Genomic DNA, 15830 nt, shown 5'->3' on the forward strand with positions numbered 1-15830 from the left:
CATAGTATGCATCTTTTAAGTAAGCTTGTTAAATTGTTTCCCTATGAATTTTTTAGCATCTTTAGTGTTGTTCTCTCCTTCATCCCTCACACTTGGCATTATCCTTTCTTTCTCTGCTAGACTCACAGTTTAAGTCCCTTCTGTTTCTACAGCTTTTTCTCATCCATGTCCTGAACACATCTTACTTTTCTGGCTTCTCTGGTAACTTTGTTTATACACTCAAATCTAAAGATTCAGAACTATAATCTACAAATAAGAGATCACAAGCAGTTGAAAATGTACCAAACACAGCCCACAGAATCAACTATGCAGACTCATAGAGACTGAAGCCACCACCATGGAGCCTGCATGGATCTGTACTAGGTCCACTGTATATATGTTATGGTTGTTAGCTTGGTTTTTTTGTGGGACTCCTAACACTTGGAGCAGGGGTGTCTCTCTTTTGGACTACTCTTGAAACCCTTTTCCTCCTCCTGGGCTGGTTCGTCCAACCTTGATATGAGGAGGATTTGTGCCTAGTCTTATTGTAACTTTTTATGCAGTGTTTAGTTGATATCTCTGGGAGGCATGTTCTTTTCTAAAGGAACAGGAGGAGGAGGAAGAGGAGGAGTGGATCTTGGGGAGGTGTAGGTGGACAAGGAGGAGTAGAAGGAGTGAAAACTGTTGTTAGGATATATTATATGAGAGAAGAATAAATAATAAATAAAAATTTAAAAATTAATTATGAATAAAAATTTTACTGAGTGAGGTAAACTAGACCTAAGTCTTAATTTAAATTATACTTCACATATGTCGGTGGATACCTCTATAAGTCTGTCTGATTCTAGTAGTTGCTTCTGAGCCTTAAAATCACATGAAGACTGGGACAGTAGAGAGCACATAGTCAATAAATAAGCAGCCAGTATAAAATTAGAATACAACTATAAGTCAATATTTTATGATGGAAAACTATTCTTGAAAATATAAAGGTATTTGTGCCTTCAAATATATAAATGCAAATACACAATCGTTTTAATGTGATAGTGAACCTGGGTGATAATATATTTTAAATATGTCCTTTAGTCTTTAAAAACAGCTTTCCTTCTTATTAATGTAGTAGCTGTCTCTTTTTCCCATATAGTTGTGGTTAATTAGTAGAATTTTTATTTTTCATTCTCTATCAGAGATCAATAAATTCTTGATGTAAAATTCCAGAAAAGAAATATTTTAGTCTCAGCTGGCAATAAGATTGACACTGTAGCTACTCTTACTTTGTCTGTGGAAAGAGGAGGCCTCCATAGTTAATATGTAAATGAATGATTATGACTGTGCTCCTGGAAAACTTTAATTTACAAAATGAGCAGTAAACTGCAAATTATATTCTGCCTAAGCTATCTGTTTAATGTATCTCAGCTACAGCTGTATATTAGAGTCAGTTGAGGAGATTAAAAAAACTACACTGGAATTGTTCTTAACACCAAAGATACTATTTTAATTAATCTGAGGACACAAAGGCATCTTTATATCTTTAAAGTAATATACATTTTTTTTTCAGAAATCTGCCTGAATTTTCGAGATCCACCAACTAATATAGTTATCATTCCAGAAAAGCAATTGAAATCAGAATGGAGGTTGCCAAAACTAATTAACCGATTTATCACAAGGTAAAATAGTTCCTTGTAATATCTCTTAAGTAGTAATTTTTAAATGTTGGTAAACCACAACATAATGGATTATAACATATTCAAAATCTACCCCAGATGAAGCTGTATCAATTATTCAAACAGGTATTTTCATAGTTATTACTGAAGAATGCCTTGCTACTGTTTAAAGATATAACATCTATTGAACACTTCTTTTTTTTTCAGATCAGAACTAGATGACATGCCAGAAAAGAGCATCTGTGATGTAATTGGTGTCTTATGCTTTGTGGGGAGGGTGCAACGGTCAAAAAAGAAAGGTAAGCTTTTAAATTTGAAAGTGTGAGTATTTTTTTTTGTTTGTTTGTTTGGTTTTTCGAAACATGGCTTCTCTGTGCATCCCTGTCTGTCCTGGAACTCACTTTGTAGACCAGGCTGGCCTCGAACTCAGAAATCCATCTGTCTCTGCCTCCCAAGTGCTGGGATTAAAGGTGTGTGCCACCACAGCCCAGCAAAAGTGTGAGTATTTAAATGTGAAGAATATTGTGTTCAACACTCATACAATGGCCTTCATATATCTCCCTGCTCTATCCACACAGAGAACAGTGAAGATTTTTGGTCATACCGCTGGATTCACATCACTGACGGGACTTCTGAGCGGCCATTCATAGTGCAGCTGTTCTCTACATCGCAGCCAGAAGTCTTTGAAAATATTTATCCAAGTACTCCATACTTTGTGCTTTTTATTTTTCGAAGCAGCAATGGGAACTTAAAGATAGTAAGATGGGGGCTGGATGGCTCAGTGGTGATCACTTGCTACTCTTATAGAGAACCCAGGTTTGGTCCTCAGCACACCAATGGTGTCTCCCAATCATCTATAGCTCCAGTTCCAGGTTATTGGATGCTGTCTTTTGACTCCTGTGGGCATTAGGCATGCACATGGTACACATAAATACATGCAGGCAAATGCTCATATACGTAAAAGAAAATATGTGGGTGTGTAGGTGTGGTTTTTTTAAGGGATAATGATCTGACTTAAAGAAGTGTCATGACAATGACTTAGGAACATAAATGATCTAAAAACATTTCAAACCTTTCCCATGTTGGTATATTTAATAGTCTATATTAGTCACCTTCTTGTCTATTCAGGAATTATCTTAAGTTTTAAATCACAGAGCATTATTCCCTGTTTCCATACCATGTCCTACTGGTCCTCTTACATTTCCCAAATAATGATTTTCCTACTTTCTTGTCTTTTTTAACATCTAGGTTCTACTAGTGACAGAAAGCCCAATTAATGCCTTTCTGAGTCTGGTTTATTTCAGTTAACATGACAATCTTTAATTACATCTATCCATTTTCCTGAAAATAACATTATTTCATTGTTTATGACTGACTAAATCACACACACATGCACATGCACGCACGCACACACACACACATACACACACACTTCCATTTAACCTACTGAAGGTAACTAGGCTACTTTTATATGCCTTCGCTATTGTGAAGTAAGTATAAATATTCAAGCCTCAATCAAGCATCTCTTATATGTTGCCTGTGATTCCTTCAAATAGAAACCCAGAAGTGGTATGATGAACCACAGGCAGCTCTGTTTCGGGAGTTTGAGGACCTTTATATTGATTTTTATAGTTTCTGGACTAATTACATTCTGACTAACAGTATTGACAGTTTGCTTTTGCTCCACACCCCATCCAGAGTTTGATGTGCTTTGATTTCTTGATTGTAGCCACTCTGACTGAGCTGAGATGGACTCTCAGTGTAGATTTTTAGTGGTATTTTCTTGCTGGCTAGGAATGTTGAATACTCTGACTGGGCTGAGATAGAATATCAATGTAGTTTTTAATGGTGTTTTCCTGCTGGCTAAGAATGTTGAGTGCTTTCTTGTACATTTATAAACAGGTTGTGTTTTTTTTTCTTTTAAAAAAGAATCTTGTGTATCCCAGTTTATGTGGTTCAGGAGATCAAACCAAGGGCTTCCTGCATAGTGGACAAGCCCTCTACCAACTACGGTGCATCCGGAGTCCCCATTTGTACGTCTTTTGTGAACTGTATGTTAAATCCATTTCCCCATTTATTGATCAGAAAGCTTGTTCCTTTGACATGTAATTTTTTTTGGTTCTTCATATATTCTAGATACTAATTCTGTTTCAGAAAAATAGCTGGCAAAGATTTTCTTTGATTTTTAAACTGTCTCTTCATTCTGATGTTTTCCTAGCTGTTCAGAAGCTTTTAAGTTGGATTCAATCTCCTTTGCCAATTCTGACTATTATTTCCAAAACTGTTGGACTCCCATTCAGAAAGTAATTGCATGTACCTACATCTTAAAAGTGTTTTTCCTTTAGTACTTTCGGGTTTCAAGACTTACATTAAGGGCTTTGATCCATTCTGAATTGATTTTAAAGGGTGTTGAGTGATTCAGACTGGCCCTATTGCCTGCTGTTTCTTTCCCTCATTCCATCTTGACTACCATCACATTTTATAACCCCCGTTTACATGGTGGTCGAAATCATTCAGGTTCGTCAGATCACCTCATACCATGGAGCTCAGTAAATCACTATAGCCTTTTGTTCCTCTAACATCCCTGATGGACTTTCTCTTAACTCAGCTGTGAGCAGAGTCCTATCCAGTCTGGTAAACTGAGCATCAAAACACTGCCCCTCATATGCCCAACTCTCTCCTATTCTATCTATATCTCTCCTGTATGTCATACATATTCATAGGCATCTTAGCCAGTTATAACCATGTGTCTCTAATGACACTTATGAACTGGTCCAGCAGGGAAGGATAATAATTTCTCTCATATTGCGAGGTCTTTGTCTCGAGGGAGGAGGAAGGAATAATTATATTACTTGGTTTCTGTACTTCCACGGTAGTCTAACTGTTCCTACTTTCCCCTTGTCTAACAGCTTCATAATCAAGCTTTAAGAAACTCCCATTTCTTGTATAAAATTCTTTCTCATTCAAACAAAGGCAGACTAATTGTCATAGTTTTGCCTGCGTGTATGCCTGCGCGAGGATACTAGTTCTATTGATTTGTTAAAATAGAAGGTTTTTTTTTCTAGTCTTTTAGTATCTTCCATTTCTTCCTTCAGTGTTTAATAGTTTTCATTGTAAAAAATCTTTCGTCTCTTTATTTGACTGTATCCCTAGGTGATTTTGAGGTTATTGTGAAAATGAAATTGTTTTCTTGATGTAATTATTGCCGTACACAAAAGAGATGATGTGTGGAGAGACTGCTTAGAATATATTAAATTCATGTATGAAACTAACAAAGAATAAGCTTAATTAATTTAAAAAATGTAAAAAAGTTAAAACCATTCTTACAATTTGAATAGATTTTCTTTTATTTTCATTATTATAGGAAAAACAGTAATTGAAGTGTTAGAAAATGAGAGAAATGCTGTGGAGAAATTTTTATTTATTATTATATATTATTTATTATTATTCAAAAACCTGCTTTTGAATAATTGCCTGAATTTACACTTGTTTGTTTGCATCTAAGTTTATGAAATTAAAATTGAGCACAGAATGAGTTGAAGTAGACAATAAGATTTGGTTAATGAAACTTTATTTCCAGTTTTCCCTCAGTTTGGCTTTTCTTTATTGATTCAATTTCCATTCTCGTGTCTTAAAGAGTTTTCTTTATTTTATTCCAGTGTTTGTATTTCCATAGACTTCATTAATAGATTTATTCAGATCCTATATAAGGTATCTTTTAGCATAATCATAATAGCCGTTTTGAAGTCCTTGTCTTGTGCTTCAGGTATATTGCATCTCTCATGACCCTACTGTAGTAGTGTTGTTGAGTTCTAGTGGAGACATATTGTCCTGGCTATTATTGATTGTGTTTTCATGCTGGTATCTGGGGATCTGGGTTTGGGATGATTGTAATTCTAGATGGTATTATTTGGTCCTGTATTTGTTGAGCAGATGTTTGGTTCCTTTCTTTCTCTTGCCCGCTCTGATTCTTGGGAGACTGGGGTGGCTGTGGGTTGCCTGGGAGGGAATACTTCTGAGATCCTGCCAGGTGTGACCTCCAGGTAGAGTGTGTCTTTTAGGTATTGGGAGCTGACACTTAGGGATGGGGATGGGCTAGGTGGAGGTTGAAGTGGTCCACAGGATGGAGGAAAGATGGGTGTGCCACCAGGATCTGCTATAGACTTCTGGGAATGGGAGGGGAGGCCACAGTCTGTGGTATGTTACAAAACTGGGGGTAAAACTGGGGGACTGGAATTGGAGGGGAAGCAGGAGAAGGAAGATTACCTACACAATTCTCTGGCTGGTGTGGCCTACAGGTTTCTGGGGACAGGTAAACATCACAGGTAGGTTTTTTTTTTTTTAAAGATGGGTTTTTAAAGTAGTTGAAGTCTGAAGATACTATAATCTCATTATAGTCACATTTGTAATCTATCAATTAGGTTAACAAGATAAAAAACAAACAAACAAACAACTAAACAGGTCATATAAATCCTGTCATTGAGTCTTGACACTTAACTAAGGTAGCTTTTTGTTATAAAAAAAATCACATGTATAAACAAATACAAATTATAACTCTATATCCCTTTCTGATAGAAGGATTCCAAGTAACCAGGGTTCAGTGCTATATTGAGTAAATCAATGGAACTATGATGAAGAAACATATTTTTTCCCCAGTAGAAAATAACTATTCACACTCACGTTCCTAACTAGAATGATTCTTATACAGTAAACAACTTGCTTATACAGTAAACAACTTGCTTTACTTAAATGCAGCCCTTGTACTTTCCAAAGGAAAGACTGCTGGTTAAAGAGGGAGGGAGAGAGAAAAAGAAAACACACTAGGTAGTGTTGGATCACTCTTTTGTCAAAGGACAGGCTACAGGAGAATCCTTGGTAACACGTTAAAAATGCAGCATCCCAGGTGGACTCTACACATAGTAAATCTGAACTGGCATCTTAAGAAAAGTTCTTTCATGATTTCTGCATTTGCTAAGGCTTAGGGGGGAATTTCCAGTAGATCCTCCTCTTTCAAATGCAAATGCAATTTCACTTGTGTTTTTCATTTTCTATAGTGGCATATTTTGTGTGTACCCAGTTGAAAGTTGTTAGAAATAACAGTCAAGTACCTACGCTGCTTTATCTCACCACTACAAACGAAAGCAGAGTGCTTATTACTGGTGAGTAACTTCTTTATATTTTCTTTATAGGAATTGTAATATACTGTCTTTTCACTAGAACTGTTTAGTACATATTAATTTCTACCTTATAGCATTCAATTTCAGGATAGCTTTATTTTGACATTATTATGACCCTAGAATATTTTAATAAACAATATTTGGCCTGAAAAATAGATTACTTCTATACTGTTGGTAGGAAATGTTTTCGAGGCTCATTGGAAAATTACATTTATGCCATTTGGTTAACTTTGATTACTGATTGTTATAGAAAATAGAAAAAAAATGCTTGCTACATTGAAGACTGCTAGGTTTAGTACCACAATGTAGAGTCAACATGATTTTCATACTTAATCTTAGCCAAAAGGCCTAGAAGTGTTCAGTTAACATTATTTTTACAATGTACCAAATCAAAATGTGGCTCAAATTGTGGCCCCCAAACCTCACATTTAATTTATATGACTATCATCATTTGTCTTCAAATAATTAGTCTCTCTATATTATGTGGGTTGTACATCCTTAAATTCAGCCAAAGTCATATCACAAATATTGTGTGTGTGTGTGTGTGTGTGCTGATGTTGTCATTATACCTTGAGCAATATAAAAATAATTGATGTGTTTTTGCAACATTCTGAGTATAAGAAGTAATCCAAAGACTGAAAATTATCCAAGAGGATGTCCATTTGCTCTATCCACATAGAGTGCCATATTATACAAGGGAGCTGAGCATCTATGGATTTTGTATACACAAAGTTCATAAGTACTGAGGAGAAGTGCATTACTTTCCCTTTAAAACCAATAAGATACAAGTTCTCAAAGAAGCATGGAAGAATAGTATGCAATGAGGTAGTTACCAGAATTCTACCATGCTGGTAATTAAGAAATTTGTCATGAGTATTGTGGACTATATAAATACATCTTTATCAATATTTTGTAAATATTAACAACATCTAATATCCATGTGTCACTTTTAAGCTTGCCTTAAGAACACAAATTCCAATTCTAATTTTTATATCCATAATTATTTTTATTGTTATATTATACCATGCTATCAAGTTAATAACATCAAAAAATCAGCTTTTTCAGAAGATGCTACCATTTAGAATAGAGTTTCGGGTTTTCCTCCTCTGGTTCTTATTACCATATAGACAGTTTCTGCCTTAAATCCAATTGAACTCTGATATGTCTTATTTTCTTAGGATGTGTTTACTGTCTTTGGATAATTGTATGCCACATAGTAGATGAGTAAAATATGCTACATGATATATAAAATTGCTTTCTTTTTTTATAAAATGAGACACTGTTTTAATGTTTGAAAGTCCACACAAATGTATTTCAGTGACTTCTTTAAATTTCTCTTTTTTATTCTTTGGTTTATTTGCATTTCTCCTTCCTGGCATGTAGGTCATAGAGGCCAGCCATATACATACGATACCAAGGTAAAAAAAATTATTCAGTCGATTAAAACGAAGACTAATTTGGAAGCAAAGAACACTGTTATTGGTGGATATTACCCATATCCACCAGTGCCAGAGACATTTTCCAAGTATAGTCGCTTTATTAAAGGTATTGGTATAACTCCAAGTTCTGCTGTTTAATGCTACAAGTTTAATACGTGTTATTTCTCTTACTCATATATATTCCCTTCTCTCATGGAAGTGATGTGTAGCAAACCTTAGTAGCAATAATTTTGTCCAAATGCAGATACAAAATATATGTATGTTATATTTCCTAAAAGTTATGTTTTTATTTTATTAGACTGGAGAAAAAAGAAAGAGAATGTAGAAAAAGGAAGAATAACTTGTGGATACTATTTTGATTAAATTTCTTAAGATCAGCTCTGACATTAGAAATCTCAATGTTATTTCAATGAGGTGCTACATATCTCATATCCAGATGGTGATGGCTGTGTGATGTTTCTCTTGTATAGAACTTGATTCCATGTTGATTTTAAATAAAAAGGGATACTAGAATAAAAGGGGTACTGAATTTGGAATTGAATTAGTAGTGAGAGAATTATCATTAATTTCCTTTTAAGTAGAATTAATATAGGGCAGTCAAAAGATTAAAATAAGTATGTTCTTGTTTAGAGCTTGAGATAATTACATATTTTGGAGAAAATAAACATTGAAATGTTGAACTATCACCATTTAAATGTTGCTATCTTCTTGGGTGCTGTATATGATTACAACATATAAAACATGTTGTATGTGATTTAAATAATGAAAATATGGTTTGCTGGGCAGTGACTAACCAATAATTTATAGTTTGAAATATGATCTATAAATTATAATCAACATGTACAATCACTGTTACAGAGACTTCAGACAAGAAGCCTGTATCACAATTTGATTGATACATGTAATTTACCTATATTTTGATAACAAATACTTAAGAGGATACCAAATACAAACACAAAGTCTCACAAAATTAAGTTAATACAGCAGGTTTACATTATAAAACTATGTGAGAAATCTAATTTCTGCTTTTAATCATGTCTCCTCTTTCAAACTTCAAATTTTTGGGGACTTGTTCTTTTGCAGCTGAATCACTCTTGACAACAATAAGTGAAGTGAAGAAGGTGATTGAAGACTTGCAGTATAGGGAACAAAAGCGCATTGCAATTCAGGGGATAATTACTGCTATAAAGTACATCCCCTATAACCACTCCGCGGGAAGTGCCCCAGCACCAGAAGCACTTTGGGTATGGTGCCAGAAGATTCCTACATCTTTGACAGCACTATGATCATAATGACCATTGGTACCTTATGTATTGACTCTTAATCATAATCTGAGATTTTAAAAAAATCGTAATTTGAGAGAAAAAAATTATTTTAATTTTTTTGTTCCTGCTTCATTTCCTTTTTCTGTCATTTTGGGGCAAAGGGCAAGCCTCTGCATTTCTTAAGGCATCAGACCCTGTCTGTTTTCTAAATAATTGAAGTCTATTGCATATGTCTTTAATACCTAGCAATAAACTAATTGCTGTGCCAACTTCTTTTAGGCTGTAGCAACAGGAAAGCTTCACGAGAGATGTTTCACTTATCTATCTGCAATGGTAGCTTTACCCGTGTTCTGTAAAACATAGCAAGAACTCCCATAAGAGAAATGTTCTACTAGTGTTGCAGGAAATATTAAAAACAAAAACAAAAATGGTGTTCCCACCCTTGCGCTGGCAACTCAATGCCCAGGTGAGACCTCCAGCCAGTTCTTATCGCGTGGAGACTCTCTGGCCCAGAGCACCTGGAAACGTCTCCACCCAGCTCTATAGGTTCCCACTGGCCGGTCATTACCATGTCAGCCCCAAGCTTCAAATTCCCCACAGATTTTGTGGTGCACCTTAGGCAAACTTGCGCTTTGTCTCAGTACCTTTCTCTCTTGAACCCAGACGAGCTGCCTCGTGAAGGAAAACGCAACACAAACTTAGTTCAGAAACAATAGTAACTCAATTGCTAAGTGCAACAACTAAAATCCTAATTAAACCTTATTAAATCTAAATCCGCCTGATGGATCCGCCATTGAAACCTGGAGACACTCATAATTATATCTTGTCCTCATGTTATTCCCACGCTATCCCTGTCCAAAGAGGACCTAACTCTCTCCTGCTTCCTCTCTTCCACTCTCCAACTGGAAGGGAAGTCCCGCATACTTGCCCAGTGATTGGCTCCTTTATTCATTAGGGGACTGGTTCAGAAGAAGTCACCTGAGTATGACTCACTCCTTGTCCTCAGCCCCTCCCAAGAGAGCAGAATTAACATCAACATATAAACAGCACCAGGCCCATCCACAACATACTAGAATACCAATACTGGAATGTCCATATCCTTAAGAGTTCATTTTTCTTGTTAGTTCACCTTTGCCAAAGCTTTGTCTAGAGTATTACTATATATGTAGAAATAGATAGTAGCAGAGGAGGACTTTTATCCTCTTTAAACTAAATACAAGGTAGATATAAATTCAATCATCTTTATAAAAGCAGTATGATTACGGTATTCGGCCCAGCTCATCAAAGTATGAAACTTAAAGGTATAGTTTTTTCAGACGATAGACAATTTTGTGAATTTGTTTTAAAATATTTTGTCTAATTATTGGTTTTAGAATGCTGGCCAACCCTCAACATCTCAAGCAGCTGGAAAAGAAGGTCATTGTCATGAAAGAGGTAGTAAAAGATCTCAAGATGACAGGCCAATGGGTTCTCAGCATTTTCAATCTACACCTATGGTCTTGAGTCTCTGGGCAAAAAGAAAAATTCTTCAAGGCCCAAGTGCCAATCCGTAAGTTGTTTGCATTACGTCACTTGCACGTATAGTTCTCTACTGTGTCTGACTGACTGTGTAGTTGTTGACATTTTAAAAATTAGATTCAGGCTGGGCGGTGGTGGTGCACACCTTTAATCCCAGCACTTGGGAGGCAGAGGCAGGCAGATTTCCAAGTTCAAGGCCAGCCTGGTCTACAGTGTGCGTTCCAGGACAGCCAGGACTACACAGAGAAACCCTGTCTCGAAAAAACAAAACAAAACAAAACAAAAAGATTAAAAATTAGACTCACTTTCTTTTATATGTATGTTTTACCTGTATGTGTATATTTGTACCATGTACATACCTGGTACTTATGGAGGCCAGATCCCTTCGAACTGGAATTACAGATGATTGTGAGGCATCAATGGGATCTGAGAATCAACCCAGGTCCTCGACAAGAATGAGTGTTGTAAACCACTGAGTCACCTCTCTGGGCCCCCAAATTTCCCTTTTTTATAAAGATACCACTCATACTGGATTGGGGAACCATTCTAGTCCAGTACAAATTCATCTTTTCTTTAGGTAAAATCTTATCATGTAGGCCAGGCTGGCCTATGACCTCTTGCTTTGTTTAGCTTCCTATGTGCTGGAATTACAGCCAAGAATTACTCTGCCAAGCTATGAACTCACCTTAACTACTCCCAGTTGTAATTACTCTATTTCCAAATTAGGTCTTCTTCTGATGTCCTCAGAGTTAGAACTCTCATCATAGGAATAGGGAAGATTAACCATTCATAACTCACATTTGCATGCTGCCAATCTCCCTGTAAATCCACATCATTCACACATAAAAACATCCTCTCTATCACAATAATCCTTAAAAGTCTTAACCTTCACCTTCTTCAACTCTAGTCCACAGTCTTAGGGTAAAGAAAACCTAGGTGAGCCATCCTGGTGACATTTATTTAGCTATTAGCTGGTAAAAACAGACATGTTAGATGTCTGGATTCTAGTGGTGGGACAGGACTAGCTTAAACATGCCCATTATTAAAAAAAAACAAACAAACAAAAAAACAAAATTAGGATGAAAAGGAGAGTTATGAGATAAAGGCCACCGCCAAAACTTAGTATGGAAAATTCCACTTAATTTTCAAGGTATTCAGAATGGTATTGTCTGGGTCAGTACTGTGTTTTCCGGGTCTCCTAATGTAGCTTCACTCTCTCATCCCTGAGTAGTTGCTCTACACTCTGGGACCAAGGAGGTGACCCTCCTCATCAGGATCATTCTGGACTTTTCTTCTTGTGGTTGTTTGAAAGAAAATGACTCCCCTCCATGGGCTCATAGGTATTGGAAATATCAGGAGTTGTAGCTTTGTTGGAGTGGGTGTGGCCTTTTTGAAGGAAGTATGCTGTTGAAGGTGGGCTTTGAGGTTCAAATGCTCAAGCTTAGCCTAGTGTGGCTCTCTCTTGTTGCTTGCTGGTCTGGATGTAGAACTAAAGTATTTCTTATTTCATGAATCTACTCATTTATTTTATTGTTTTTAATGATAATTAAAATCCGAAGTAGGGCTGGATGGCTCAGACGTCCAGAGTTAAATTCTCAGCAACCACCTGGTGGCTCACAACCATCTGTTATGGGATCTGATGCCCTATTCTGGTGTGTCTGAAGACAGCTACAGTGTACTCACACACATACATGTAATAAATAAAAAAAATCTTTAAAATATGAAGTAATGGAGTTCACTATGATATTTATATATACTTTGTTCTATTTAAAATTTGTTCATCAGTTTGATACTATCTTGATCATATTGACACCCCTTCCCCAACTTTTCCCAGATCCACTACTTCTTCCCTACTTACCCAATTTTGGGTCCTAAAAAAAAAATCTTTCAAGACAAATTTCTGCTGCCATATATTCTTAGGTGTGTAGCCTGTTATAGTAGACTGGTCAAAATACCATGGACTACACTTATTAAAGAATTTCTCTTCTTCTCCTAGTGTCTAGCAATTGCCAATAGCTCCACAGCTAAGAGTGGGATTGGGTGCCTAACTGCCCTCTCAGTATGGGGATTTGGTCTCATTTGGGGATTGCACATATTCCGTACATGCTGTTGCAACCATTATGAATTCATATGTTCAGGTGCCTTGCTATGACCAGAAAATATTGCTTCCTTGTAGCCATCTATTGTCTCTGAATCTTACAACTCTTTCTATCCCTCTTCTGAAAAGATTCCTGAGCCTTGGGAAATGTTGTGTTATATATGTTCTATTTAGGGCTGAGCATTCTGTAGTCTCTTATTCTTGGAATTCTGACCAGTTTTGCAACTCTGTGTTAGTCATCATCTACTGCAAATAGAATCTTCTTAAATGAGAGTGGAGAGATTCATTGATCTATGGGTATATCAGCATTTCGTTGGGAGTCAGTTTATGTCCATTTAACAGTATAATAATCAGTTTTGCTATGGCCTATGCCTGTCTAGCCATAGATTCTTAACCTGATAATGGGTAGTATCATTTTGTGGAGCCAGGCTTACATCTATCAAAAAGTGGTTGGAAGTTGGGTGTAAGGGTGTGCATATTTAATCAGGAGGCAGAGGCAGATGGATTTCTGTGAATTGAAGGCTACCCTGACCTATATCACAAGTTCTGGTCCAGCCAAGGCTAAGGGTGGCCCTGTCTCAAAACAACAACACCAACACCAACACCAAAAGAAACTGTCTTGTTATCCCCATTATTTTCATGCTGCTATTATACCAATGGGCATGTCTCACCTGGCTTCCTCACCCTTCCTCCATCCTTGTGACCCTTTCCTTCTGATTCCTCTACTTTCATGTCACATTTATTCTTTCACCTCTTCTCTTCTTTGCCTCCCCTTAAAATCTTCTCCCCTTCTCACTGACCCTTTAATAGTTTTATAACCATGCCCGTCTTTTCTCTAAAATCTGGTAACTGCATGTAAAAGAAAAAAAAAAACTTATTTGTCATTCTGAGTCTGGCTTATTTCACTTAATATAATACTTTGTATTTCCATCCATTTGTCTACAAATTTTATTATTTCACTTTTCTTTATAGCTGAAGAAAGTTCACTATCCATTCACTAGTTAATGGAAATGTGAGCTGATCCCATTTCGTAGTTGTTATAAAAAGTGGAACACTTAACATAAACATGCAAATATCTTGGCAAAAGAATTATAGAGTGTCCTTTGAATGTATGCCTAGACTGGTATGGCTAAGTTATGACATTTGTGTTTCCAGTGGTGATATTCTCCATTCTGGTTTGTATAGTGGCTATACCAGTTTACATGCTTACCACAAGTTTGTATGTTGATAAGGAGGAGCCCTTGCTTCCCCATCATATGCTCAACTAGCATTTGTTTACATTTGTTTGGTTAATGATTGCCATTCTGAGTAGGGTGAAGTTGCATCTCAAAGTAGTTTTAATTTTAATTGCTTGTAAAGCTAAGGATGATTAACTATTCTTAATTTATTGGGAAAACTCTATTAAGCTTATTGATAGAAAATTTTATTAATAATTTTTACAGTTCTTTATTTATTATGGGGCACCTGTATGGACTATGACAAAGATTTTTCTCCTGTTCTGTAGTTTGTCTCTTCACTGTATTGATAATTTCTTTTGTTGTGCAGAATATTTTTATATGTTTTCTTTACTTACAATATCTCCTTACCCAGATTCCCTTCCCAAAAAAAGAAGAAATAAAAAAACAAAAACTAAAACAATCCCCTGTTCGCTCCCCCCTCCCCCTGCTTATCATCCCACCCCCTCCTGCTTCCTGGCCCTGTCATTCCCCTACACTGGGGCATAGAACCTTCACAGGGCCAAGGGCCTCTACTCCCATTGATGACTGACTAGGCCATCCTCTGCTATACACATGCTGCTGGAGCCATGAGTACCACCATGTGTACTCTTTGGTTGGAATTTTAGTCCCTGGGAGCTCTGAGGAAGGAAGACCAAAGTGTGGATACTTTGTTCCTTCTTAAAAGGGGGAACAATATACCCATGGAAGGAGTTGTAGAGACTAAGAATGGAGCAGAGCCTGAAGGAAGGACAAGCCAGAGACTGCTCCACCTGGAAATCCTTTCCATGTTCAATCATCAAATCTAGACACTATTGTGGATGCCAACAAGTGCTGGCTGACAGGAGCCTGATATAGCTATCTCCTGAGAAGCTTTGACAGTGCCCGACTAATACAGATGTAGAGGCTCACAGCCATCCATTGGACTGACTACAGGGTCCCCAATGAAGGAGCTAGAGAAAGGACCCAAGGAGCTGAAGGGTTTTCAGCCCCTTAGGACGAACAACAATATGAACTAACTAGTACTCCCAGAGCTGTGCAGAATATTTTTAATCTCATGAACTTCCATTTGTCAATTCTTTGAGTTAATTCCTGTGCTTCTGGAGTCCTTTGTAGAAAGTATTAATCCTGACATTCGACAGAAAAAACATTTCCACCATTTTGGGCCAAATTTGGAGCAAGTTTCAAATGGAGTTCAGTTATGGACCATTCCCCAGAATTTCCCAGTTGAGAGTGGGCTGGAGCCACATGTTGCTGAGGCTTATAAAGACAAACTTATAGGCCACCATACTTTCCCATGAGGCTTTGTTATTTATCAGAACTACAATTCCCAGCATTCTAGGAAGTTACCTGGTTCCTGGGCAGATGGGACTTACATGTTTATTTTGGTCATTACAAAAGTTCTTTATCACTGTCTGGGCTGGGGTCCAGAGCAGACCTTGGGCACATGCTCCGCAGCCAGTCCCACAACACCCAGAG

At 36.9% G+C, this 15830-nt stretch overlaps 1 protein-coding gene across 2 annotated transcripts in view; it reads left to right on the forward strand.

The window, feature by feature from the left end:
• Positions 1-15830, forward strand: part of Radx (RPA1 related single stranded DNA binding protein, X-linked) — a 77601-nt gene that overhangs the window by 21098 nt on the left and 40673 nt on the right. Inside the window, exons 4-10 of one of the 2 annotated variants that reach the window (XM_031376279.1) lie at positions 1535-1643; positions 1848-1939; positions 2219-2341; positions 6695-6799; positions 8201-8362; positions 9340-9500; positions 10895-11070. In XM_031376279.1, coding sequence (XP_031232139.1) covers positions 1535-1643; positions 1848-1939; positions 2219-2341; positions 6695-6799; positions 8201-8362; positions 9340-9500; positions 10895-11070 — 928 coding nt within the window. The remainder of the gene's footprint in view (positions 1-1534; positions 1644-1847; positions 1940-2218; positions 2342-6694; positions 6800-8200; positions 8363-9339; positions 9501-10894; positions 11071-15830) is intronic. The other variant, XM_031376280.1, reaches the window with a different exon arrangement.

The sequence above is a fragment of the Mastomys coucha genome, chromosome X (genome assembly GCF_008632895.1).
Source record: "Mastomys coucha isolate ucsf_1 chromosome X, UCSF_Mcou_1, whole genome shotgun sequence".
NCBI classification, from domain to species: Eukaryota; Metazoa; Chordata; class Mammalia; order Rodentia; family Muridae; genus Mastomys; species Mastomys coucha.